General features: G+C 34.2%; 2 protein-coding genes across 2 annotated transcripts; both read right to left on the bottom strand.

Annotated features, from left to right (window-relative positions):
- Positions 1-16,508: 16,508 nt before the first annotated feature.
- Positions 16,509-18,737, bottom strand: LOC128995589 (uncharacterized). Its single transcript, XM_054420606.1, has one exon. The coding sequence runs from the start codon at positions 18,735-18,737 to the stop codon at positions 16,509-16,511; it is 2,229 nt and encodes a 742-aa protein (XP_054276581.1).
- A 354-nt stretch (positions 18,738-19,091) lies between these two features.
- Positions 19,092-21,818, bottom strand: LOC128995588 (uncharacterized). The gene has a single exon (XM_054420605.1). The coding sequence runs from the start codon at positions 21,816-21,818 to the stop codon at positions 19,092-19,094; it is 2,727 nt and encodes a 908-aa protein (XP_054276580.1).
- Between the last annotated feature and the right edge of the window lie 4,337 nt (positions 21,819-26,155).

Here is a 26,155-nt window from a genome sequence, read left to right as displayed (position 1 = left end):
ATTAAATCTCAAATTTAATCTCAAATTAAATCAGGTTTAACGAGTACCTAAATCCGCTAAAATAACAACATACCTGTGCCACAACCAGAGTACTTCTTGGCAAATCTCAAAAACATGCTGTCCCCAATCAATTCGTGTTGACAAAAAACGGGACTAAACCGCTCCATAACTATTAACTATTAAATAACAATTAAGTATTAAATAAGTATTAACTATTAAAAGAACAAAGAAAAACAACAAACAACAACGAATAGCCTAACCAACAACAACGAACGACAACGAACAACCAGAAACGTATCGACAACCGAAAACTGTACAACTACTGTCTCCCCAACTAGTGTGACAGTGACAGTTCCATCGCTGAGGAAAGTCACGTGATGCGCAGAAGTCTTCAGCGCCGCCGCGCCACTGCCTTCTTCGTCTTCGGCAACGGCCAACGACCATCAACATCTCGATCTCACCCTCACCACTCTCCACTCTCTGTTGAGACTGCTGTGTGTTGAACTTGAAAAGCTTGCTGTTAGAAATGGGTATCGACTTGCAAGTTTGGCGTGCAAGGATAGGACGCTTCCGAGCCCGGGGACGACTGAAGCGATCCGGTATGCTTGTCTCAGGTAAATGATCAGTTTATTTCCATAGTATGGTGTTGCTAGCTATCAGTATTTTTGTTTAACCTCAACTTTGAAACAGGCTTTCACGTTGGTTTCTAGCAAGTTTGTTTTCATTCATTCCTATTTCTATTAAGCCCTACTAGAATAATTTGTAGTAGGCTTACTGCTATTTATCAGTACGGTAGGGTACATGAAGAATAACAAATTACATTAGTGAAACTAGCGTCAATGAAATAGTTGAACTTTACCATTGACTATTTACCATTGACCATAGGTGTATTTTCCACCGTTCTAACCGTAGACAGGGAAATCGTCAAATTATTGTGTGCAAGTTATGAGAAGAAAAATGTGCGTTTTCGAGTGTAGAGATGAGAATTGCTGTAGGTACTACAATTTTATTTGAAGGCTATTTTATATATGTTCACCACAAACACAAAGGATATTGTTCACATGTAGGGCTACAGTAATTAATATTATTAAATAAAAAAACCATAGTACATTTTTTAATATTAGCGAATTTCCCATATAGGGAATATTAGCGAATTTCTCCTATAGGGAATAAGCTATTACCGTAGTGCTCATGGTAAGACCTGGACCAGGGACCGATTTACTTTTTCGTTTTGAGGTTCTTAGAGACCAAAAACACCATCCGTTCAAATGCATGTAGGCCTATACATTTATTTATTTATTCATGTGTCCGTTAGCACGATAACTCGAGCAGAAATGATCCGGTTTTGATGAAATTTGGTACAAACGTGTAAACATACGTTTATTCGAACGAGTTCGCTAACCAGCATGATCGGACCATTGAAACGGGGGTTTATGGGGCTTTTATGGGGTAAAAATGGGGTTTTCCCATTTTTGACCCAAAAAACAAAACAATTTTGCAATTTCTTTCTAAATTACTTTTTAGAGCTTAAAAAAACAAATATTTTTTTATATTGGAGCGTTATAATGCGCCTAATGGTTATGGAGAAAATTCCAAAAAATTTTAAATTTACAATTCCCATGTTATTCTTATGGAGAATAAGTAAACTGTTGTAGATAGCTTGTTTATTAACATATTTGGCCCAAATTTTGAAAATGTTTTTATTTCTTACTAACTATTAACATTTTACATAACAACACTTTTACCCTCCCTGTTGCAGCAAACCTACGTATGTTTTAAACTGATTCTATTTAAATAGGGAATAGATGTGATATTTTTAAGGAGACATTTTAGTGTAAATCCATTCAGGGAAATGGAAATTCGCTTAGTCTGCAGGTTTGATGCGACGGGGGGATTTTTAATATTGTGACTGTGAACATGACCTAAGAGTCTAAATGCATTAGTCATTTAAAATATTTAAATAAGGGTACTATGGTTTATTTCTTATTAATACATAATATGTATTAATAAAAAATAAACCATAGTACCATAAGTTAGTATAGTAGTATAGTTAGTAGGTTAGTATAGTACCATATTATGTGTGTGTGTGTGTGTGGATGTTTGTGTTTGTCCGTTAGCACAATAACCCGAGCAAATATTATCCGATTTTTATCAAATTTTGTACAAACGTGTAAACCCACATTTATTATAACGAGTTAGCGAACCAGCATGATTGGAGTTTTGGAACGGGGGTTTATGGACGGCTTTACACCAAGTATCAGAATTTCTTTCCAAACCATTTTGTAAAGCTTAAAAAACAAATAATTTAGTATATTGAAGCGGTATTATGCGTCTAATTGCTACGGAGAAAATAAAAAAAATCAATTTTAATCTTCAATGTAAATTAGTTATATGGAGAATAAGTCAACTTATGTAGTTTGCTTGTTTATTAAAATATTTTGATAAAATTTTGAAAATACATTTATTTCTTACTTAACTATAGTATTAACATTTCACAACAAACATTTTTTTTTCTTGTTGACCTTCAAAACATACAATTTTCTTATTTCTTTTCAAACCATTTTGAAGAGCTTACATACAAATACTCTAGTATCATGAAGTGTTTTTGTTAGGTTACTGTTTACGTAGAAAATCCCAAAAATTTTACATTAACATGTTATTTATAGGGAGAACATGTCAACTATTGTAGATAGCATGTTTATGGATCATATTCAAATAAAACATGGCAAATTGAATTATGTTATCCTAATCTATTAATATGAAAAAAAAATATTACCCTCCCTGTAGCAGCAAGCCTAACTGATAAGTTGATTAATTTCACGTAAAAAAGGACAATTTCCAACTTAACTCAGATCAATAGAAAATTTTAAATTAATTTAAATTTCGCGGACTTTTTCACGAGATGTCACTGGCTGATAGTAATGATATAATGTTCCAGGTGACACGCTATCAGAGTCGGCCGTTTGGTACGGGTTGGTCGTCATGATGCTACTAGTGATTAGTGGGATCGAAACCAACCCAGGACCTTGTGATAAGGTAACCAATGTAGGTAACGATAGTAGTAGGAATTCACTAGATGTCAAAGCCATTACAACACGGGATTGCAACAGGATTTTTAAGATGACAAAGAAACAAAATGTAACCGAGAGGACCCCCACAATTGAACAGATCTTGACAGTTATCGAGGAGTTGAAGAAAGAAGGAAATTATAATAAACCAATGACTGATTTGGAACCGTATAAGTCCCCTCTGTTCGTAGACATCTGTAAGATATTGAAAGTGCCAAGAAATAAAAAAACTTTCAGACGGACAAAATACATATGGACTCAACACATGAAAACTGTTGTGGACGCTGACAGGAAGTTTCCGAACAATGAGAGTGAAAATCAAATGTCATGTATTGAAGGGATAGAAATCAACCAGGGTTGTAAGGCGTTCAAGGAAGGGAGGGGAAAAGTTGAAATACAAGAAAATCAAATAATAGTTGGGAAACAAGAAAACGACCAAGACAACTTTCAGCATACGAATAGGCACATAGAAACAGGCGAATCTAATAACTTACTACTGAGTGAACAGAGATACGAAGGGCAACAAACCATCGAGAATAGCATTGAATACGGAAATGATGTGGTGCCGGTGGTTGATTCAATTGGTAGTGAAGAATGTTATGTGGAAAATCAAAAGCATCGTCCGTCCCAAGGAAATTCCTATAGCAATGTAACACATGAACTTAGTCCACTGATTGACAATAGTAAAGGACCTTCAATTATGGAATTAGACCCTTTCGATGTGGAAGTAGGAACTAAAAACGAAAGTGGAAAGACGCATGAACACGAGGATGAACGCAGAACAACGATACAAAATGAAGGACAAGACAACGATCATGATATTGCATTTTGGGAGTTTTGGATTACAACGGAGGACTGGAGTAAAGTGAAAAGTAAGGAAGGGACCTATTCATGGTTTATGATCAGAGAATTGATTAAGCTCGTAGCAGCTCCAGTTTTCAAAATCTGCCTGATAAATTTTAAAACCCATAGGCGAAATTCACAAGTAAAACAAGGTGAACCTGCTATAGTCTACTACGGCCAATGCAAACATGACAGCTGCAGACAATTTAGGTTTGATTTGACACCAACAAGTGGTGGCACTAAATTGAGCATATCTGCTAACGGAAAACTGAAACACAAAGGAATGTTGTCATCACGGCTCAGTGGTTTGGAAAGAAGCGTAGCCAAACAAGTACTAACAACGAAAAAGGCTCTAGCGTATAGAAGCGAAAAAATATTAAAAGCTGACGCGAAAACAGTTCTTTCAGGAAATTTATTAGATATTAGATCACTAGACGTTTTGAGACAAGCGAGAGCAGAAGCAGCCAAGATGATGGATAAGTTCAACGACGATGGTATAGATTTGTTATTGCGCTTCAGAGAGGACAGAGATGTAGGAAGAAACGAAAGAAATATTGCGTGCAACGAGAATATCGACGACAAAGACGATGAGATGATCATACAAAATGTCGGCGAACCTTTACATGCATACTTATTTAGCAAAATCCAAATAAAAACTCTTCTTGCGTGTTTAGGATCAGGTGCAAGAAGATGCGTTTTGCACATTGATAGTACAGGATCTGTTGTGAGACCTTTGAACAAAGACAAGAAAACGGTATATTACTATTCAGGATGTGTTAACATTTCAGGAAAACTGTTGCCAATACTAGATTTCATCAGTTGTAGACATGACGTAGCTTCGATAACATCTTTTTTCATGCAATTTGTACACTTTCAGAAAAAGAATTTTGTCAAAAGATCGATATTTACACATATTGTCATCGACTTCAGCACAGCACTTTTGCCGGCAGTTATATTGGCGTGGAACAGGATGTCAGTAGTCACGTATCTAACAAAAATATACAAAATGTGCACCAGGCCCGACTTCAAAATTAAGGGAATAGTAACAGTACATTTGTGTTGCAGCCATTTTATGCACATGGCTTCAGGAGATTTGGCTGGATTAGGTATGACAAAAGACGCGAAGAAGTTTTATCTGCGATGTATTGCTTCGTTAATAACTTGTAAGACATTTGAAGAATTTAAATTAAAGGTAAAAGGATTAATTGTCATTACAAAAAGCAGGAACATAAACAGGGAATTGTTAACGGCTAAATCGATGTTTGAAGGATATGAGTTGCCATTAGATATGTTAGAAAAAACAGGAAAAGACTCAACGGCAGACTTCAGTACGTTAGATAACCAACAGATCATTTACAAATCCAGCCCGTTTTATAGAATTGGGAAAGCTATCGAAGAAGAATTTAATCACAACTTAAATGAAATGGACAATGAGATTGACAACGGTTTCGTTACAGACTCTACGAATGAATTGAACAAAAACGACCTATTCTGCGAAAAGTTTTGGAACCTCTTCTTAGTTAAATACATGACTTATGCACCTATGTGGTCAGGATTTGCCATACGACGTTCACACCAAGAGACTTGTGACATCACACGGTTCAGTAACGCCCCCGTAGAAGGCTGGTTCAAAATAGTCAAGGAGAGCATTTTAGAAGGACTAACCAACCTTAAAGTCGGAAGATTCATTGAAAAACTTAAAGAAAGGATCATGTCAACATGTAAGGAAATGTATTTGAATATACCGATGGCCGCTTGCAACAAGAAAAAAAGAAATAAAACGTTTAAACGTAAATTGGCAATGGACGAAATAGACAGCAGATCTTCTATCATCAGTGGATTTGACGAAGACGTAGAAGAAAAATGGATGAAAAAGAAAATTAAAAAAACTACTTACTTCCCTAAGTGCACGAATTTGAATGTTATCAATAATGCAGTAATCGATGAAAAGAATGTAGAAAGCAAGGAAATAATGATTTTGTGTACAGATACTGAAACTACAAAACACGATACTAACATCGAAGATTCTAAGGCAGGTTCTAAGGCATGCAAAAAAGCAGGAGAAAAAACAACAGAATTTAAAATTAGGCACTATGGACCACTACGACTGGAACTGCAGTTAGAAGATTATGAATCGCTAAGAGAATGCAACTGGGTAACAGGAGCGGTAATGGACGCCGTAGCTGAAAACATGCTGCCAACACGTGCTAACTTTAAATACATTTATGTGACTTTTGATATTGGAACGAGAATAGTGAAAGGAGATAAAATTTATGACACGAGTTTCATTGAAGTTGAGAAGTTAGTAAACAGCACGTATTATCTAATGCCATATTCAACGTCCATGATTGATTCCCATTGGTGTCTGATTGCAGCAAATCTAGAAGAGAAAAAAGTTTACCATTTCGATTCTTTGCAAAACAAAATTGTTACGAATGTGAATGTCCTACAAAAAATTTTGAAACTGTTCGAGAGTATTAATTCTATAACGAAAACCGATAAGAAAATTGATCTGACAAATTGGACTGACGAATCTGATTCAATATCGTATCCTAAACAAAGGGATGACTACAATTGTGGAGTATTTGTACTCTATTACATGTTGAAAATTGTTGAAAATGGATTGATATGTAAAGCAACTATAGAAGAAACAGATATTAGTGAATTTCGGAAAAACTGCTTGGAAACATTAAGAAATCCGGAAACAGGACTTTTGAAAACTACAATGAGTAACTGCTTGATTGATTCGGTACAACACTATCTACCAGACACAAACAAATTGGATTTAAGAAGTAAGGAAGTTGTCGAAAAAATGTTTGTAGGACATATAAAAAACAAAAACATGGGAAAGTTTTTAGAACGAATATACCAAATTGATTTCGCATCCCTATCAGGCACCAACTGGTTAACATCCACGATAGTAGATTATTGCAACGCTTTGTTTGTCAAGGATGGGCAGTTTTGTTTCTCAGTGGGAGAGGCCACATTTGTACTTCAAGAAGGGAGACCAAAATATACAGCGGTTTTCAAACCAATAATGACTGATTTTAAGAGATTAAGCATGGTGTTCATACCATACAACACAACTCGCCATTTTTCTTTGTACGTTATAGACTTTAAAAACAAGAAAATCACTCACATGGACCCAATGGACAATAACAAGACAAGAAATAGAACAAAATGTGAAAAGATTAAGGAATTTCTTAGAATTAGAAACAAACTAACTACTAAAGAGACAATAAACGTAGATGAACTAAGTTACATAGATGTGAAATACCCTTTACAAAAAGATCGACATAGCTGTGGAGTATACGTCGTTTATTACGTTGAAGAACTGAGTAAAAGTAACCGTATTGTTGATATTACAGCCGACATTACCAGTATAGATTTTCGCAAGTACCTACAAGAAAAAAGTTTAAGAAAATCCTTGAATGTAGAAAATATTTGCATTGCTTGTGGAAAAGGTTATGATGCTCGTCGAAATCAGTGGTGCCAATGCAACAAATGTGGGAGATGGGTTCATTACGAGTGTATGGAATGTAAACTATCTTATGAAGTTTTGAAAAGAAGAAGTACGACATATTTATGCATATTTTGCAAACTAGAGGACGAAACACATAGCGGAAACGAATGAAAGATATAGGTTAATGTATTTGCAACATATCCAATACAACCATAACACCCAAGCGACCGGGCTGTAGTGGTGTTGATGGTGTAATAGTTTTGTAATAAATCGGACAACAGCAATATGGATTCACGACGAAAGAAAGAACTGCATATTTACACAAACATAGTCATCTTATTAATTAGTCAAATTGCAGTGTTGCAAACAAGACCACAACACCCAAGCAACCGGGCTGTAGTGGTGTTGATGGTGAAATAGTAAGATAATACATCGGATAATAGCATAACAGATTCAATATGAAAGGAAGAACTACGTATTTATGCATATTCTGCGATCATTGAGATGACATCATCAACGACGATACATAAAATCTCTTTAGGAACAATTATTTAAGTGCCTTGGGCTTATCATTTGATTTCTTAATAATTTCCTATTTATTTCATGACTAATGCTACAGCTTTGGCTGGTTCAATAAAAGAAACCAGCAATTCATGATAGCCTATTGGTAGGTATGGTTTAGTTTCATATCAGGTGCTTGGCAGTACGATAGGGGGTCTGCCTCATTAAAAGTCCCCGGTGTTGTACATACTTACTTTTACAAACACATGTTATATCTTTATTTAGGTTTGATAGTTAGAACAAATTATAATCCCAAATTTTTTGAAAAGGGATTAATTCACATGGTCTGTTAAGACTCCGTGCTCTTGGGGCTATGCACCATGCAGGGACAGAGCATCGACGGCCCTGTGTTCAGCAGGGCTACCAGCCGCCTGTTGGTCATGGTCCGAAGTATCACGGAATACAATAATAATTCATTCTGACAGACTGTATTAAGAAAACAATAATTTAACTGTGTATACTTATAAAAACACCTTATTTAATTAGATTTTTACAAATAGTATATTATAATCAAAGATACTTTAGTTATGTTTCAGATGCTGCAACATCACCACTCGATGATGAAATAATGATATAACAGCAAAGAAAATGTAAATATTGGTAAATATCCCGCAGAAGCACATAATGCAGAGGGCAGCTCAAAAGCATTAAACAAAATTACAATCTCAAAAAATTATTTGAATTAATTAATGAATTTCAACCAATCTCTATAATTTTGTTTAAAAAAAAATTAATTGATAAATGTGTAATTTGAAAAATGCTTTTGGGCTGTAATGCAGGGTTCTGTTGCATTTAAAAAAATATGCAACATGACGCGGTCCCCACCCCGCAGCATATATTTATATATATTTTTTTTAATTCAAAGCAATCATTTATACAAGTATAATCATTAATAAAATTTGGTGCAATCAATCAAGGCCATAATAAAAATAATTTGTGAATGTGTCACATTATTTGACCATTTTCGTGGTTTCGGTGCCATTTTACGCCAACATCCTACACTTTTATTTTAATTATTATATTTTATTATTAAAAGCAATCATCTATACTAGTACAATCAATAATAAAATTTGGTGCAATCATTCGGGGTAATGGTAAAAATAATTTGTGAATGTGTCACATTATTTGACCATTTTAGTGGTTTCGGTGCCATTTTACGCCAACATCCTACACTTTTATTTCAATTATAATATTTTATTATTAAAAGCAATCATATATACTTGTACAATCAGTAATAAAATTTGGTGCAATCATTCGGGGTAATGGTAAAAATAATTTGTGAATGTGTCTCATTATTTGACCATTTTCGTGGTTTTGGTGCCATTTTACGCCAACATCCTACACTTTTATTTCAATTATTATATTTTATTATTAAAAGCAACCATATATACTTGTACAATCAGTAATAAAATTTGGTGCAATCATTCGGGGTCATGGTTAGAAAAAATCTTAAATGTATAACATTTAATTTAACTATTTTCGTGACTTTGTTGCCATTTTACGCCAACATCCTACACTTTTATTTCAATTATTATGTTTTATTATTAAAAGCAATCATCTATACTAGTACAATCAATAATAATATTTAGTGCAATCATTCGGGGTAATGGTAAAAATAATTTGTGAATGTGTCACATTATTTGACCATTTTTGTGGTTTTGGTGCCATTTTATGCCAACATCCTACACTTTTATTCCAATTATTATATTTTATTATTAAAAGCAACCATATATACTAGTATAATCAGTAATAAAATTTGGTGCAATCAATCTGGGTCATGGTAAGAAAAAATCTTAAATGTATAACATTATTTAACCATTTACGTGGTTTTGGTGCCATTTTACGCCAACATCCTTTTATTTTATTGCAATTATTATATTTTATTATTAAAAGCAATCATCTATACTAGTACAATCAATAATAAAATTTGGTGCAATCATTCAGGGTCATTATAAGAAAAAATCTTAAATGTATAACATTATTTAACCATTTACGTGGTTTTGGTGCCATTTTACGCCAACATCCTACAATTTTATTTCTATTATTATATTTTATTATTAAAAGCAACCATATATACTTGTACAATCAGTAATAAAATTTGGTGCAATCATTCGGGGTAATGGTAAAAATAATTTGTGAATGTGTCACATTATTTGACCATTTTCGTGGTTTTGGTGCCATTTTACGCCATCATCCTACACTTTTATTCCAATTATTATATTTTATTATTAAAAGCAATCATCTATACTTGTACAATCAGTAATAAAATTTGGTGCAATCAATCTGGGTCATGGTAAGAAAAAATCTTAAATACATAACATTATTTGACCATTTTCATGACTTTGGCGCCATTTTACGCAAACATCCTACACTTTTATTTCAATTATTATATTTTATTATTAAAAGCAACCATATATACTAGTATAATCAGTAATAAAATTTGGTGCAATCAATCTGGGTCATGGTAAGAAAAAATCTTAAATGTATAACATTATTTGACCATTTTCGTGACTTTGGTGCCATTTTACGCCAACATCCTACACTTTTATTTCAATTATTATATTTTATTATTAAAAGCAACCATATATACTAGTATAATCAGTAATAAAATTTGGTGCAATCAATCTGGGTCATGGTAAGAAAAAATCTTAAAAGTATAACATTATTTGACCATTTTCGTGAGTTTGGTGCCATTTTACGCCAACATCCTACACTTTTATTTCAATTATTATATTTTATTATTAAAAGCAACCATATATACTAGTATAATCAGTAATAAAATTTGGTGCAATCATTCGGGGTCATGGTAAGAATAAATCTTAAATGTATAACATTATTTAACCATTTACGTGGTTTTGTTGCCATTTTACGCCAACATCCTACAATTCTATTTCAATTATTATATTTTATTATTAAAAGCAACCATATATACTTGTACAATCAGTAATAAAATTTGGTGCAATCATTCGGGGTAATGGTAAAAATAATTTGTGAATGTGTCACATTATTTGACCATTTTCGTGGTTTCGGTGCCATTTTACGCCAACATCCTACACTTTTATTCATTTTATTATATTTTATTATTATAAGCAACCATATATACTTGTACAATCAGTAATAAAATTTGGTGCAATCATTCGGGGTCATGGTTAGAAAAAATCTTAAATGTATAACATTTAATTTAACTATTTTCGTGACTTTGTTGCCATTTTACGCCAACATCCTACATTTTTATTTCAATTATTATATTTTATTATTAAAAGCAATCATCTATTCTAGTACAATCAATAATAAAATTTGGTGCAATCATTCGGGGTAATGGTAAAAATAATTTGTGAATGTGTCACATTATTTGACCATTTTCGTGGTTTCGGTGCCATTTTACGCCAACATCCTACACTTTTATTTCAATTATTATATTTTATTATTAAAAGTAATCATCTATCCTAGTACTATCAATAATAAAATTTGGTGCAATCAATCTGGGTCATGGTAAGAAAAAATCTTAAATGTATAACATTATTTAACCATTTTCATGACTTTGGTGCCATTTTACGCCAACATCCTACACTTTTATTTCAATTATTATATTATATTATTAAAAGCAACCATATATACTTGTACAATCAGTAATAAAATTTGGTGCAATCATTCGGAGTCATGGTTAGAAAAAATCTTAAATGTATAACATTTAATTTAACTATTTTCGTGACTTTGTTGCCATTTTACGCGAACATCCTACACTTTTATTTCAATTATTATGTTTTATTATTAAAAGCAATCATCTATACTAGTACAATCAATAATAATATTTGGTGCAATCATTCGGGGTAATGGTAAAAATAATTTGTGAATGTGTCACATTATTTGACCATTTTTGTGGTTTTGGTGCCATTTTATGCCAACATCCTACACTTTTATTCCAATTATTATATTTTATTATTAAAAGCAACCATATATACTAGTATAATCAGTAATAAAATTTGGTGCAATCAATCTGGGTCATGGTAAGAAAAAATCTTAAATGTATAACATTATTTGACCATTTTCGTGACTTTGGTGCCATTTTACGCCAACATCCTACACTTTTATTTCAATTATTATATTTTATTATTAAAAGCAACCATATATACTAGTATAATCAGTAATAAAATTTGGTGCAATCAATCTGGGTCATGGTAAGAAAAAATCTTAAAAGTATAACATTATTTGACCATTTTCGTGAGTTTGGTGCCATTTTACGCCAACATCCTACACTTTTATTTCAATTATTATATTTTATTATTAAAAGCAACCATATATACTAGTATAATCAGTAATAAAATTTGGTGCAATCATTCGGGGTCATGGTAAGAATAAATCTTAAATGTATAACATTATTTAACCATTTACGTGGTTTTGTTGCCATTTTACGCCAACATCCTACAATTTTATTTCAATTATTATATTTTATTATTAAAAGCAACCATATATTCTTGTACAATCAGTAATAAAATTTGGTGCAATCATTCGGGGTAATGGTAAAAATAATTTGTGAATGTGTCACATTATCTGACCATTTTCGTGGTTTCGGTGCCATTTTACGCCAACATCCTACACTTTTATTCATTTTATTATATTTTATTATTATAAGCAACCATATATACTTGTACAATCAGTAATAAAATTTGGTGCAATCATTCGGGGTCATGGTTAGAAAAAATCTTAAATGTATAACATTTAATTTAACTATTTTCGTGACTTTGTTGCCATTTTACGCCAACATCCTACATTTTTATTTCAATTATTATATTTTATTATTAAAAGCAATCATCTATTCTAGTACAATCAATAATAAAATTTGTTGCAATCATTCGGGGTAATGGTAAAAATAATTTGTGAATGTGTCACATTATTTGACCATTTTCGTGGTTTCGGTGCCATTTTACGCCAACATCCTACACTTTTATTTCAATTATTATATTTTATTATTAAAAGTAATCATCTATCCTAGTACTATCAATAATAAAATTTGGTGCAATCAATCTGGGTCATGGTAAGAAAAAATCTTAAATGTATAACATTATTTAACCATTTTCATGACTTTGGTGCCATTTTACGCCAAAATCCTACACTTTTATTTCAATTATTATATTATATTATTAAAAGCAACCATATATACTTGTACAATCAGTAATAAAATTTGGTGCAATCATTCGGAGTCATGGTTAGAAAAAATCTTAAATGTATAACATTTAATTTAACTATTTTCGTGACTTTGTTGCCATTTTACGCGAACATCCTACACTTTTATTTCAATTATTATGTTTTATTATTAAAAGCAATCATCTATACTAGTACAATCAATAATAATATTTGGTGCAATCATTCGGGGTAATGGTAAAAATAATTTGTGAATGTGTCACATTATTTGACCATTTTTGTGGTTTTGGTGCCATTTTATGCCAACATCCTACACTTTTATTCCAATTATTATATTTTATTATTAAAAGCAACCATATATACTAGTATAATCAGTAATAAAATTTGGTGCAATCAATCTGGGTCATGGTAAGAAAAAATCTTAAATGTATAACATTATTTAACCATTTACGTGGTTTTGGTGCCATTTCACGCCAACATCCTTTTATTTTATTGCAATTATTATATTTTATTATTAAAAGCAATCATCTATACTAGTACAATCAATAATAAAATTTGGTGCAATCATTCAGGGTCATTATAAGAAAAAATCTTAAATGTATAACATTATTTAACCATTTACGTGGTTTTGGTGCCATTTTACGCCAACATCCTACAATTTTATTTCTATTATTATATTTTATTATTAAAAGCAACCATATATACTTGTACAATCAGTAATAAAATTTGGTGCAATCATTCGGGGTAATGGTAAAAATAATTTGTGAATGTGTCACATTATTTGACCATTTTCGTGGTTTTGGTGCCATTTTACGCCATCATCCTACACTTTTATTCCAATTATTATATTTTATTATAAAAAGCAACCACATATACTAGTTTAATCAGTAATAAAATTTGGTGCAATCAATCTGGGTCATGGTAAGAAAAAATCTTAAATGTATAACATTATTTAACCATTTTCATGACTTTGGTGCCATTTTACGCCAACATCCTACACTTTTATTTCAATTATTATATTATATTATTAAAAGCAACCATATATACTTGTACAATCAGTAATAAAATTTGGTGCAATCATTCGGGGTAATGGTAAAAATAATTTGTGAATGTGTCACATTATTTGACCATTTTCGTGGTTTTGGTGCCATTTTACGCCAACATCCTACACTTTTATTCCAATTATTATATTTTATTATTAAAAGCAACCATATATACTAGTATAATCAGTAATCAGTAATCCAATTTTGTTCAATCAAACAGGGCCAAGGTAAGAAAATTATGAATGTTGGTCATAGTGTAATTAAATAATAAACCACTGTATTTGTGTTCTTTTAACAGCATTTTTTCCTAAAGATCCTTCACTTTTTAAATTTACATATTTTTTTATAAGAACTATCCTGTATACTTGTACAATGTGTAATAACAGTAGGTGCAATCAATCAGTAGCAAGGTGAGGTTCGTGGTCTATTCTCATAAATAACAGACTATCTATCTTGTGGCCAGGGTGAAGGAGTGGGGGAGCCGCCGCAACTGCTAGGCGACAGCTGGTGACAGCTATCTTCACGGCCGTCCAAAGTTCATTGAAATTTACAAAGACCTCAGATTCGCAAAATCATCGTACTATATGAAGGTGTAAAGGGCAATTTTCAAGTTTAGTTTTTGTCGATTATGAAAGCCATTAGGTGTTATTACTGACAGAAAACAACAAAGCATTCCATTGGTTTTATACACTTTACGTATTTTCATTTAGTTAGTTATCACTTTTCAATTTTTTTTTGTTCACACGAAAGCATTAATAACCGCTCCACTCATGAGACTGTGTTACTACTATCGTTGAAAAATACTTTTTCAATAATTTTATATGTATTTACTTCAAGGTGTGCATATCTAAAAAATAAAAAGCGTATACTGTAATTTTTTTTAACGCAAATTGGTTTTGTGTCTGTGACAGGCAGCTTGACACAATACCTTTACCTAATGATTCAAATGATTCAAATGATTTTATTGGCCATTCAGTTATATACAAACAATAGGCTACGTCAAACAGATAATAAATAATAAATAAACATGCCAAACTTCTTCTTGCACTCTTCACTAAAGCAATGTAAAGCAATGCATGTTTATTATGCTTATATGCATGCTTATATAACTAACTAACAGCACCTGTATGTTAACAACATTTATCCTAAATATATTAACTTTTAGTTGGAAAAGGATTTGTTTACCCCTAAATTATTTTTTGTCACGCCAGTAGTGGCATTTTTTACTTGAAGAAGAGTTTCAGGAGGAGGTTACCAAATGCTTTTAGGGAAAGCAGTCCAAATCCATATATGTGCTTTGGATGCCATATTTGAAACTATGGGTAACCCAAGAGTGATAGGGTGTATTGCTAGCCTTGTGGTTAGCGTCTCAGACTTTGGTGCAGGATGAAGGATGGTTTTGACCTGTTGCATATCCACAAATCAACTTAAACATATGTTTGTCCTATGTGCAACTTGTCCTAAAATCACCATTCTTATTGTTCAGTTGCTACAGGAAAGACTATGTTGATCTACAAAAGTATATACAAAACCAATCTATACATTTTACAGTGGACTGAGCCTGTTATCATTGTTACTAATCCTTCGGCTCTCTCTTGTCATTTAGTTCAACTATGGCCACCTTTAACTCCAGGCCGCGGCCTTCGAAGTGGCAACTTCGCAAGTAGTGTTGTAACAGCTGTTTTGTTTGGAGGCAGCTAAAGGTATTTGTTTATGTTTTACGAAACCTTGGTTACTGGTCTATGAAAATATTGACTCAGCTTTAAATGTAGGTACAACAATATATTTTAAATCAAAATATTGTTTTGGTTTTCAATTCTTATGTGTTTTATTTCCAATCTTTTAATAAATCTATCTTCATAACTTTAAATTTAAATTAATAATGAATGAATTAATGAGCTGGTGTCACCTGTCTGCCATGTCTGGCTAAAATCACAGATAATATAACCCCTACTAAAATACACTACTTGCCAATTCTACCAGGCCACGGCCTGTAGTTAAAGGTGGCCGTGGTTCAACTTAAGCTATGGTTCCGCAGACTGCGGAACTTTCGCCGTGCGGTGCGTTATTTTCCGCTGCGGAAAATTACGTAGCGTAAATCTGGAGGGGTTGAATGTTTTGTAGAGAATGAAATTAAATGGAGATTATAAGAGGAGAAAAAAATGAACACACTTTTGGGATAGGAGAACAAGCACTGTTTTATTTACTTTTTGATACACAACATGTGTTAGCAATAGAGAATAATTTAATTTGATTAAGAATACATGTTAGTTGCAAGGAAAAGAGATGTACATTAAATAAAACATAGAGTGTTAAATAATATGAATGGTTAAAGTTTACTGAACATACCGGGGGCCTTGAATCCCCAGTGGATTCAACAAAAACAGTTCACGAATCCACAGTTGGCAGGGGAAACACTTTGTGGGCAGATCTTCTGAGGTTGCCACTTGATGTTTTTAAGTCTATCACTCGCACAACCCCATCAGCCCCTGGATGAACTGCTGTAATTCGAGCGAGAGGCCACGAGAGAGGTGGTGAGTCCATATGTACCAGAACAAGGTCACCCACTTCAAGATTTTTTGATTTCCGAGTCCACTTGGTACGTTGTTGCAAGTTGTTTAAGTATTCTAGGTGCCATCTATGCCATATGCGTTGATGAAATGCTTGAACTAGCTGCCATTGCTTGAGACGGTTTTCAGGAACTGTCAGGAGATTAGGTTCAGGTACTGCTGTGAGGGGTGCACCAATCAGGAAGTGTCCGGGAGTCAGTGCTGCGAGATCCGAAGGATCATTTGAAAGAGGTGTCAGTGGTCGGGAATTGAGCATTGCTTCGATTTGGGTCAACAATGTGATGAATTCAATGAGTGTTAAGACTGAGTTTCCCATTACTCGACGGAGATGATGTTTCACATTCTTTACAGACGATTCCCACAATCCTCCTTGATGCGGAGCGGCTGGTGGATTAAAATGAAAATTGATGCCTTTAAGTGAAGAGAATCGTTGAATCTTCCGTTTGGAGTCTTGACAATAAAGAGATTTTTCAACAATCTTGCGTAGGGTAGAGTCAGCACCAATGAAGTTGGACCCACAATCCGAGTAAATGTCGGAAGAATGTCCTCTGCGAGATACAAATCGAGTCATTGCAGCAATGAAAGATTCAGTCGTTAGGTCTGTTACTACTTCCAAATGTACAGCTTTCGTGACGAGGCAGATGAAAGTACAAAAGTATGACTTTATGTGTCTCACTGCCTTGAGGTTGAAGATTTTTACAGTAAAAGGTCCTGCATAATCTATGCCGGTGTGGAGGAAAGGTCGAGCAGGAGTTACACGAGACTGAGGGAGATCAGCCATGAGAGGACACACATTTCTAGGTTTGACTTTGAAACATCTGACACATTTATGGATACGAGAGCGTATGGCACAACGGGCAGACAGTATCCAAACATGTTTGTAAAGTAATGCTTGAGTAAGCTGAGGGCCTGAATGAAGATTGTAGATATGGTAGTGGTCAATGAGAAGATTTACCACATGATGCTTTTTTGGCAGAATAATGGGATGTCGAGCATCTTCAGGAAGTGATGTCTGAGAAAGACGTCCTCCAACACGCAATAATCCAAATGAGTCAATGAAAGGTGAAAGACGTTGTAAACGAGTGGAGCAAAATGATTTCCGTTTGAGGCAGTTGATTTCTTCTGTGAATACTTCTTTTTGTACAAGTTTAAAAATGTGATATTTTGTGTCTTTCAGTTCCTGTGTTGAGATGAAACCTTGGCGTTTTTCAGAACCTTTACAGTTGTGTATGAAACGAAGGACGTAAGCAAAAATCCTAAGAAGTCGTTCCCATGAAGAATATTTAATGAGAAGATTGGTCAGCGTAGATTCAGTGGTAGTTGACACAAGTACAGTTAGAGGAGTGTGTTTTACTTCATCTAATGTTGAGATATCTGTAGGTGAAAAAGTTACATCAGGCCAGTTTGAAGGGGGAAGAGAAAGCCAAGAAGGCCCTGACCACCAAAGGGGGTGAGACACAAGCTCAGTGGCTAGAATACCTCTTGAAGCACAATCAGCAGGGTTTTCCTTGCTAGGGATGTAACGCCAACAGTGATAGGGGACAAGTTCTTGTGTTTGGGCGACTCTGTTAGCCACGAATGTTTTCAGCCTGTAAGATGGAGTTTGAAGCCATGTCAAGGTTACTGAAGAATCACACCACAAATAACATTGGTTGAGTGAAATTAAGGGTTTGAATGAAGAACAACAGAAGTTTACGAGTTGAGCTAATAAGTGGGCAGCGCAGAGTTCTAATCGTGGAAGAGTCACCTTCTTGAGAGGGGCGACTCTAGTTTTAGATAAAACCATACGTGTAGTCACTTCTCCGTTGGGTTGGGAACATCGTACATAGACAACAGCTGAAAACCCACGTTCAGAGGCGTCTGAGAAGCCGTGAAGTTCAACACTAGAATTTGGAGAGATTTTCAATGCTCTAGGGATCTGAATGTCTGCAAGTGCTGGTATCGCTGAGATAAAGTTACTCCAAATTGCACTAAGTTCTGGAGTGAGAGGTTCATCCCATTGTAGACCGGTCGTCCAGAGAAGTTGAATAAAACATTTCGCTGTCATAGTACATGGGCTAAGAAATCCACAAGGATCGTATATTTTAGCGACTAGACTGAGAACGTGACGTTTAGTTAGTGTTTTTGGCGGTAGGTTGAGATGAAATGAAAAATTGTCCGAGTCTGGAGACCAGTGTAGGCCAAGAATTGAGAAATGGGGATCAGGTGTATTTTCAAGAAAGACTGGAGAGTCTTTATGAGTGTCTGGAAGAGACTGAAGAAGCTCGGGAGAATTTGAAGTCCATTTTCGAAGTTCAAAGTGTCCACGGTTGAGTAGTTGAATGAGTTGATTTTGAAGGTTCTTTGCTTCATCTACCGTGTCTGCTCCAGTTACAATGTCGTCTACGTAAGTCTGAGTGCGCTAGACATTTGCTGCTTCAGGGAAGTCTTTACCTTCGTCTTCAGCTAACTGGTGGAGGGTACGAATCGCTAAGTAGGGTGAGCTATTTACTCCAAAAGTCACTCGAGTGAGTTTGTATGTGGATATATCTTCAGAGGGATTGTCACGCCACAAGACGAGTTGGAACAGTTGATCGGAAGGTTTGATTAAGATTTGAAGATACATTTGGCGAATATCGCAAGTGAAAACGATATTGTGTATTCTGAAATGTAGCAATATATCACAAATGTTGGTCTGTAATTTAGGGCCGGTCATGAGAGATTCATTGAGGGAAATTCCAGAGCTGGTTTTGCAGCTTGCATCATAAACGATTCGGAGTTTAGTTGAGGTACTGGATGGTTTCACAACTGCATGGTGTGGCAAGAAATAGTGAGGAGAGTTGATATCTAGATGAGGTAGTTTTACCATATGACCTTGAGAGATGTGTTCATTTATATTGTCAGAGTAAGCTTTATACAAATCAGGAGAGAGTGTAAAACGTCGTTCAAGTGAGTGAAAACGTCGTTCTGCGATGAGTTTGGAAGATCCTAAAGGTGGATGATTTTCTTTAAATGGTAGCTGAACTAAATAACGGCCATTTTCGTCCCTAGAGTGGGTAGCTTTAAACACATCTTCACACTGTTGCTCTTCAACCGATATCTTTGAGGGTACAGATAATTCCTCTAATTTCCAAAATTTCTGTAGAGAGTTATGCAATTCGTTGTCAACCGTTGAGAGCAGAGAGATGGATGGAGTGTTGGCAGGCTGGGAATCGGTTGAACAAGGTGCATTCCCCATAACAACAAAGCCAAAGTGAGTTCCCATCATGTTAGGCATGTTAGGGCCGAGAGAATAGTTTTCATTCGTTAAAAGAAGAGGGAAGAGAGAAGCTCCGATCAGCATGTCAATGGGCCCTGATAAGTGGAAGCTGGGATCAGCAAGGGGGTAAGGTTTTACTTTCAATAGAACTCTTTGTGATATTTGAGATCTAGGGAGATTGACAGATATTTTATCAAGTATGTGCACTTCATGGTTGGATGCAACTAATTTTCCTGCCAGTGTGTTAACAGTGAGGTTCACAATACCCTTTGTGAGAGTTGGAGATTGAGAAAGACCAACTACTTGTAAGTTGGATTTGAAACGAGGTGCATTCAGTAGTTGAGCAGCTTTTTCACTAATAAAATCACACATGCTGCCACTATCAATCAATGCTCTGAACACATGAGAAACGTTATTTTGAGCAGTAACTTTAACCAGTGTTGTGCCTAAAATTACAGTTTTAGGGATTTGATTAGCAGGACTGGCTTCCTGTGAGCAAAGAGATACGGTAGGTTTTTCATTCGAAACATGAGTGGTTGATGGTTGTGATGATGTAGAACCTTGAGATGTCTTGTCATGTTCAAAATGAAGTAAGGTGTGATGACGTTTGTGGCATTTGAAGCAAGATGCTTTAGAATTACATGTTTTAACATCATGTTTTCCGAGGCAAGAGACACATCTGTTGTTGTCCTTTACGGTTTTAAAACGTTCATTTGAAGAAAGAGAGAGAAAGCTAGGACAAGCATAAACCTTGTGGCCAGTTGATGAGCAGACAAAGCAGGGAAATGAGAAAGGATTTTTTGAGTTGTCTTGATTTGATGGAGTTGGAGTAGAGACCATTGTAACTTTCTGAGCTTGAATGAAAGAGGGCTTGGATGTGAAAGATTTGGGTTTAAAATTTGAATTGTGGTTGTTCGTACTTTGAGCAAACTTGGTATGTAACACAGCGTCTTCCATTTGGTTACACTCTTGATTAAGAAACTTGACTATTTCGACTACTTCTGGTAGAGAATGTGTTTCGCATTTTATATTAATTCTAAAAGCCTCTAGTTGTTTTAGAAGGTCATTGTCTAGTTTTCGTAAGAGTATGGTGGACAACAGAGGGTTAGAGTTAGAAGTAATGTCACAGTCAAGAGCTTTAAGTGCTTCTGTGTGTTCATAAAACAAGTTGAGGAACGTTCTGAGACATTTGTTTGAGGTAGAGGAAATGTCCGGTAGGTCGATCAGTTTGTTGAGGTGAAGTGTAGTTAACCTTCGGGTGTTGTGGTATCTGTCTCTGAGGAGCTGATAGGCAATTGAGTAATTGGCTGAAGTGATACTGAAAGCTTTTACGAGATTTAGTGGTTCATTTTTGAGCACGCTGAGAAGATATTGAAATTTAGTGACGTTTGAAATGCTTTCATTCAGATGGATGCTAGTGTCAAATAAGTTGATGAAACTTACCCACTGTAGAGGAGAACCATCAAACGTGATGAGGTCTAGTTTTGGGAGTCTTACATGAGCAGATGATGAAGCTGAGATGTCACTAATTCTTGTTGAATCTTTACTTTCTTCTGGAACATCTTGCGGCTGCTGTTGGAGAAGGGCTTCAATCCGAGACTTGGCTTCGACGAATAGCAGTCGCAGTTTGTCTTCAGTGTCACTTACTGCATCCAAATCTAATTCTTCTGATATATGTTCCAAGGCTCTTTCCAGGTAATTTTCATAGGCTTCATGTTTCTTTTCTAACTGGTTCGAGAAGTTGTTTAAAGTTCTGATTTGTATCACTGACAAGATTGAGGGGGAAAGTGTTTCAAGCTCTTGTACAGATTTGAGAATCTTTTCAAAAGAATTTTGTATGAGAAGGGTTGATTTGTTGAAGTTTGAGAGTGAAATTGATCTGGTAGCCATATTGGACAAAACAGATGGAGTGTAACTTTACTAAGAATTAGATAGAGTTTGTGACACTATGAGAGTGGGGAGAAACATAAAGAGATTGAATGATAAAATAAAGATATTTCGATAGCTTGAAAGTGTTCTGAAAATTGAATCCAAAGACTGAAATTCAAAATCCAGGCTCGATTAGGACCAATGAATGTTTTGTAGAGAATGAAATTAAATGGAGATTATAAGAGGAGAAAAAAATGAACACACTTTTGGGATAGGAGAACAAGCACTGTTTTATTTACTTTTTGATACACAACATGTGTTAGCAATAGAGAATAATTTAATTTGATTAAGAACACATGTTAGTTGCAAGGAAAAGAGATGTACATTAAATCAAACATAGAGTGTTAAATAATATGAATGGTTAAAGTTTACTGAACAGGGGTGGTTCCACTGACCGCGGAAATAACGTTGCGGAAATTCAGTTCCGTCCAAACTAGCGACGATTATGGAACACAAATATAATACCATAAAATAATATTAGGTAATATTCAGACTTAATTATTTTTAATTGTGGTTACTTTTATTGTCAACTGATGTTAGACCTAGTTCTTAAAAATCGCCTTATTAATTTTTTATGAGGATGGTGATAGTAAACATTAATAAAATAACAATTTGAACTTAAATTGTAGTTTCGTTGATACACGAATAAAAAATACAAGCCGCGAAAAGAATAAGGTTATTGAAATAATATTAGAAAAATAAATTATCACAATAACTTATAGGATAGTTCACAATAATTAATTGATGGCTCTTCTCCGCTGGCGGAATCCGCACTGCCACTGCTATCAGACCAGTATGATTTGTCCGCCATGCGGAACCGAAAATTCGGGATGCGGACACGCACGTCAGTGGAACCGCACACATGCCAGTGTCGTTTTAATTCCGCAGCGGAAAAAATCGCACCACATGGCGGAGATTCCGCATTCTGTGGAACCATAGCTTTAATAAGCTGAACATGAATGCAGGGCATGTGTAGTGGAATGGAGTGAGATTATCAATGTAGCTTTGTATTGCTACTCAGATTTCCCGATTCTATAGCCAGGACCATTTGTTAGAGTCCAGATCAAGGACAGCCGGGTCCTGGGTCCTACCATTGATTATATATTTCCCAATAATTGTGAGTTTGTTTACAACAATATATTAAAATACTGTGTTGTAGGTAATGAATAAATTGTTAGCGGTATCCTATATTCTAATACGAGCTATGCCTGTTTGTCTGCCTATCTGTCCGTCTGTAATATATATCTCGAAATTCAGCGGAAGGATTTTGACATAATTTTGGAATTAGGGATTTATGGCTCTAAAAACAGATTGGTGTCAGCATCAGGAAAATTTGTATTTCGCTACTCAACTCATTTAAAAAATTCAAAAATTTTACATTGGCCTTATGGGTTGCCAAGTAACTACCGTATGTTGGTTGAACAAAATAACAAGTACTAATAATAGGTTAAATGCCTTTTTACGTCTTCAATCCTAGTCCTCTTTTTTTCTGATGACTAGTTTCGGGGCAATCTGCTCCATTGTCGAATCTTCTGCCTTGTTAATTACTGTTAAAAGCATTGGTAGCTGCATTCCACATCTAGTACATATACACACTGTTAAATGAAACATTTGTATTTACATGAAACAATTTAACATTTAATACTCTTGGCCGGCCTAAACAAATTACAGTACTAACATCGTGCGGACCGGTACATTGATAGCCAGTCAGTGTTAAATTGTTTCATGTTAATATAAATGTTTCGTGTGCCGGTATGTGTATGTACTTACATATTCTAGTATTCGTGGTAATAAACAATACGCTTGAACCGAAATCACAGCCGTGCGAGGCTCGGTCTCCGGTACTGATAATATATCAGCAGAGATCTTGATGAATAGTCCAGCTAAAACAGATGATAGATACAATTGATTTTTAACAGCTGATTACTTCTGATATACCCAATTGCGAGAGTATTTCACGTGATTATATAAATAATTGTATAAATCTTACAACCCTCCAAACCAATTTACAAAAACCTTAAACAAATTTGTAGTTTTGAGTTTTAAGTAAGTAGAGAAGCAGGTTACATGACTTCATTGTGTGCCAATTTATGAAGTTGATGCTGCCTGTAGTTTCTAGTTTCTATTGAGTGAAAGGGTTTCATACGAGTGTTCCGTCCTGTACCTTAACTTCGATGTTGAATACAAGGTTCTGAATAAAATTAAATACAAAATCCATTTATTTCTTAAATTGCGAATTCATCTGCGTGACAATTGGCATTATTGTTTTTTTTTTTTTTTTTACTTTGTGAGTTTCTCTCTATCAGAAAACATAACACATCAATACGTCACAGCATTACAAAGAGATTAAACCACAGTTAACGTTTCCTATGGTTATAAAACAGTATAAAATACAATTTAGTATCTGGCAATTGCGTTTAGTCCACATGCTTGTTTAAGCCTTGTAAAGTTTAATATATTATGCAATCAAACAAATCTTCCATGATAAACAAACTCTGGAATGACATACAAAACATGTTTTCGAGATTCCAGTGCCAATCATGACTGAGAGCAAGATATAATCATTTGCATATGTTTAAACTGGTTATCATTTGGGCATATGAAAAATTACCTTGTAGAACCTGAAATGTTTAATGAATCAAACAAGAAATTTTCATTTCTAAAGGAAAAAATCGCTTTAATACAGTTAAAACTGCCAACAAAAATCTAATTACTTAAAAAAATGAAATTGAAAGTCAAAACTGTTTAACATTGGTCTTATGTGTTGCTAAGTAACCATGTTGGTTGACCAAAATAACAAGGAAAAAGTAATCAAAAGACTTGTAAGCTGTGATAAGTGTTCATAATAAGCGATCTACCCACAGTATACTAGCAAATTACAAAATACAGTTCAAAAGGAAAAACATCAGTTGTGAGCAAAGATTACACTGAAGATAACTCGATATAGGTGAACATAGTTCCATGTTCCGATCAAATACTGATTATTTAACTTGACTCTCTTCTACAAAAACTTAATCCCCAAAGTAATCTTAATTCAAACAAAATGTCAAAACAATGTTTATGCAAGTATAGGCTATCATAAACGAGAGACCTCTCATCGACTGTAAAATAAATGAATGTCTTAAGGATTGTCAGGTTAAAATTTCCATCATAATAAATTGAAATTCCACTGAAATTTAAATAATAAAAGCCAATAAAACATGAGTTTCCATTATATTGCTTTTACAATCGAAATAAACTACACCGAGCCATGTCCCCAGATACATTCTTTTAAATATTTTTATTTTAATTCATAAGGTGAACAAGCGAAATTTCAAAGCCACTGGGGTGGAGCCCGAAAGGATTTTTGAGATAAGGGATTTTTTTCCGATGCCGAGTATTATAATATTATGTGTGATTCCCAATTTCGGTGTATTTTTATTCATTTCACAATTTAGATTAATTATAGTTTTATAAATGTATAATCCATACATTGTAAATATATAGAATTTAGCAAAATACTGTTTCACCGATTGGTTGCCTCCTAAGTTTAACATACAGTATGCGTATGGCTCTCTTTTGTAAAATTAATATACAGTACTATCTAAATTTTGAATGGTTATTGCACCATATAATTCAATGCCGAATACAATATGTGAGTAAAGTAAACCTTCAGTAAAACATCCAAACGAGCAGAGCTTAGACAAGTTGTGCAGCATAAATAGACCTGAACAAATTTTACTTTTTAGTCTATCAATGTGGTACTGTACAACCCACATAAATTTTGATCAGTTATTAGTCCTAATAGTTTAGTTTGAGTCGCTTGGGTTAAGTAATTGTTATAAATTTTTTAATTGTTTAATTTTTTTGGCAGTTGAAAAATTTATGTAATTATTTTTCTCTGAGTTAAGCAATACATTTTTACAAGATAAATATTCATATATAGATTTAAGGCTACTATTGCCTATATATTTAATTTCATTTTTTGATCTACCAGAAGCTATTAAATTTGCATCATCAGCATAGAGGCATAATTTACTGTTTAAGTTCGTTAGAGCTAAAAGGTAGGCTTTTGATATAACAGAGGAATAAAATTGGACCAAGAATAGAACCCTGAGGGACTCCATATGAAACTTGTTTTAAAGATTATTTGACTTTATGTAATTGATTGAATTCTGTAATTGTATTCCGTTCAACATATTGCTGCCTGTTTTATAAATATGATTTAAACCAATTTAGTGAATTACCAGTAATACCAAAACGTTGTAATATTGAAATAAGTGTCTGATGCGAAACACTATCGAAATGCTTTATACGGT

The sequence above is a fragment of the Macrosteles quadrilineatus genome, unplaced genomic scaffold (assembly GCF_028750875.1).
Source record: "Macrosteles quadrilineatus isolate MER2022 unplaced genomic scaffold, UCM_ALF_1.0 Scaffold_5__1_contigs__length_97177068, whole genome shotgun sequence".
In the NCBI taxonomy this organism is placed as follows: domain Eukaryota; kingdom Metazoa; phylum Arthropoda; class Insecta; order Hemiptera; family Cicadellidae; genus Macrosteles; species Macrosteles quadrilineatus.
This window is presented reverse-complemented; position numbering and strand designations above follow the sequence as displayed.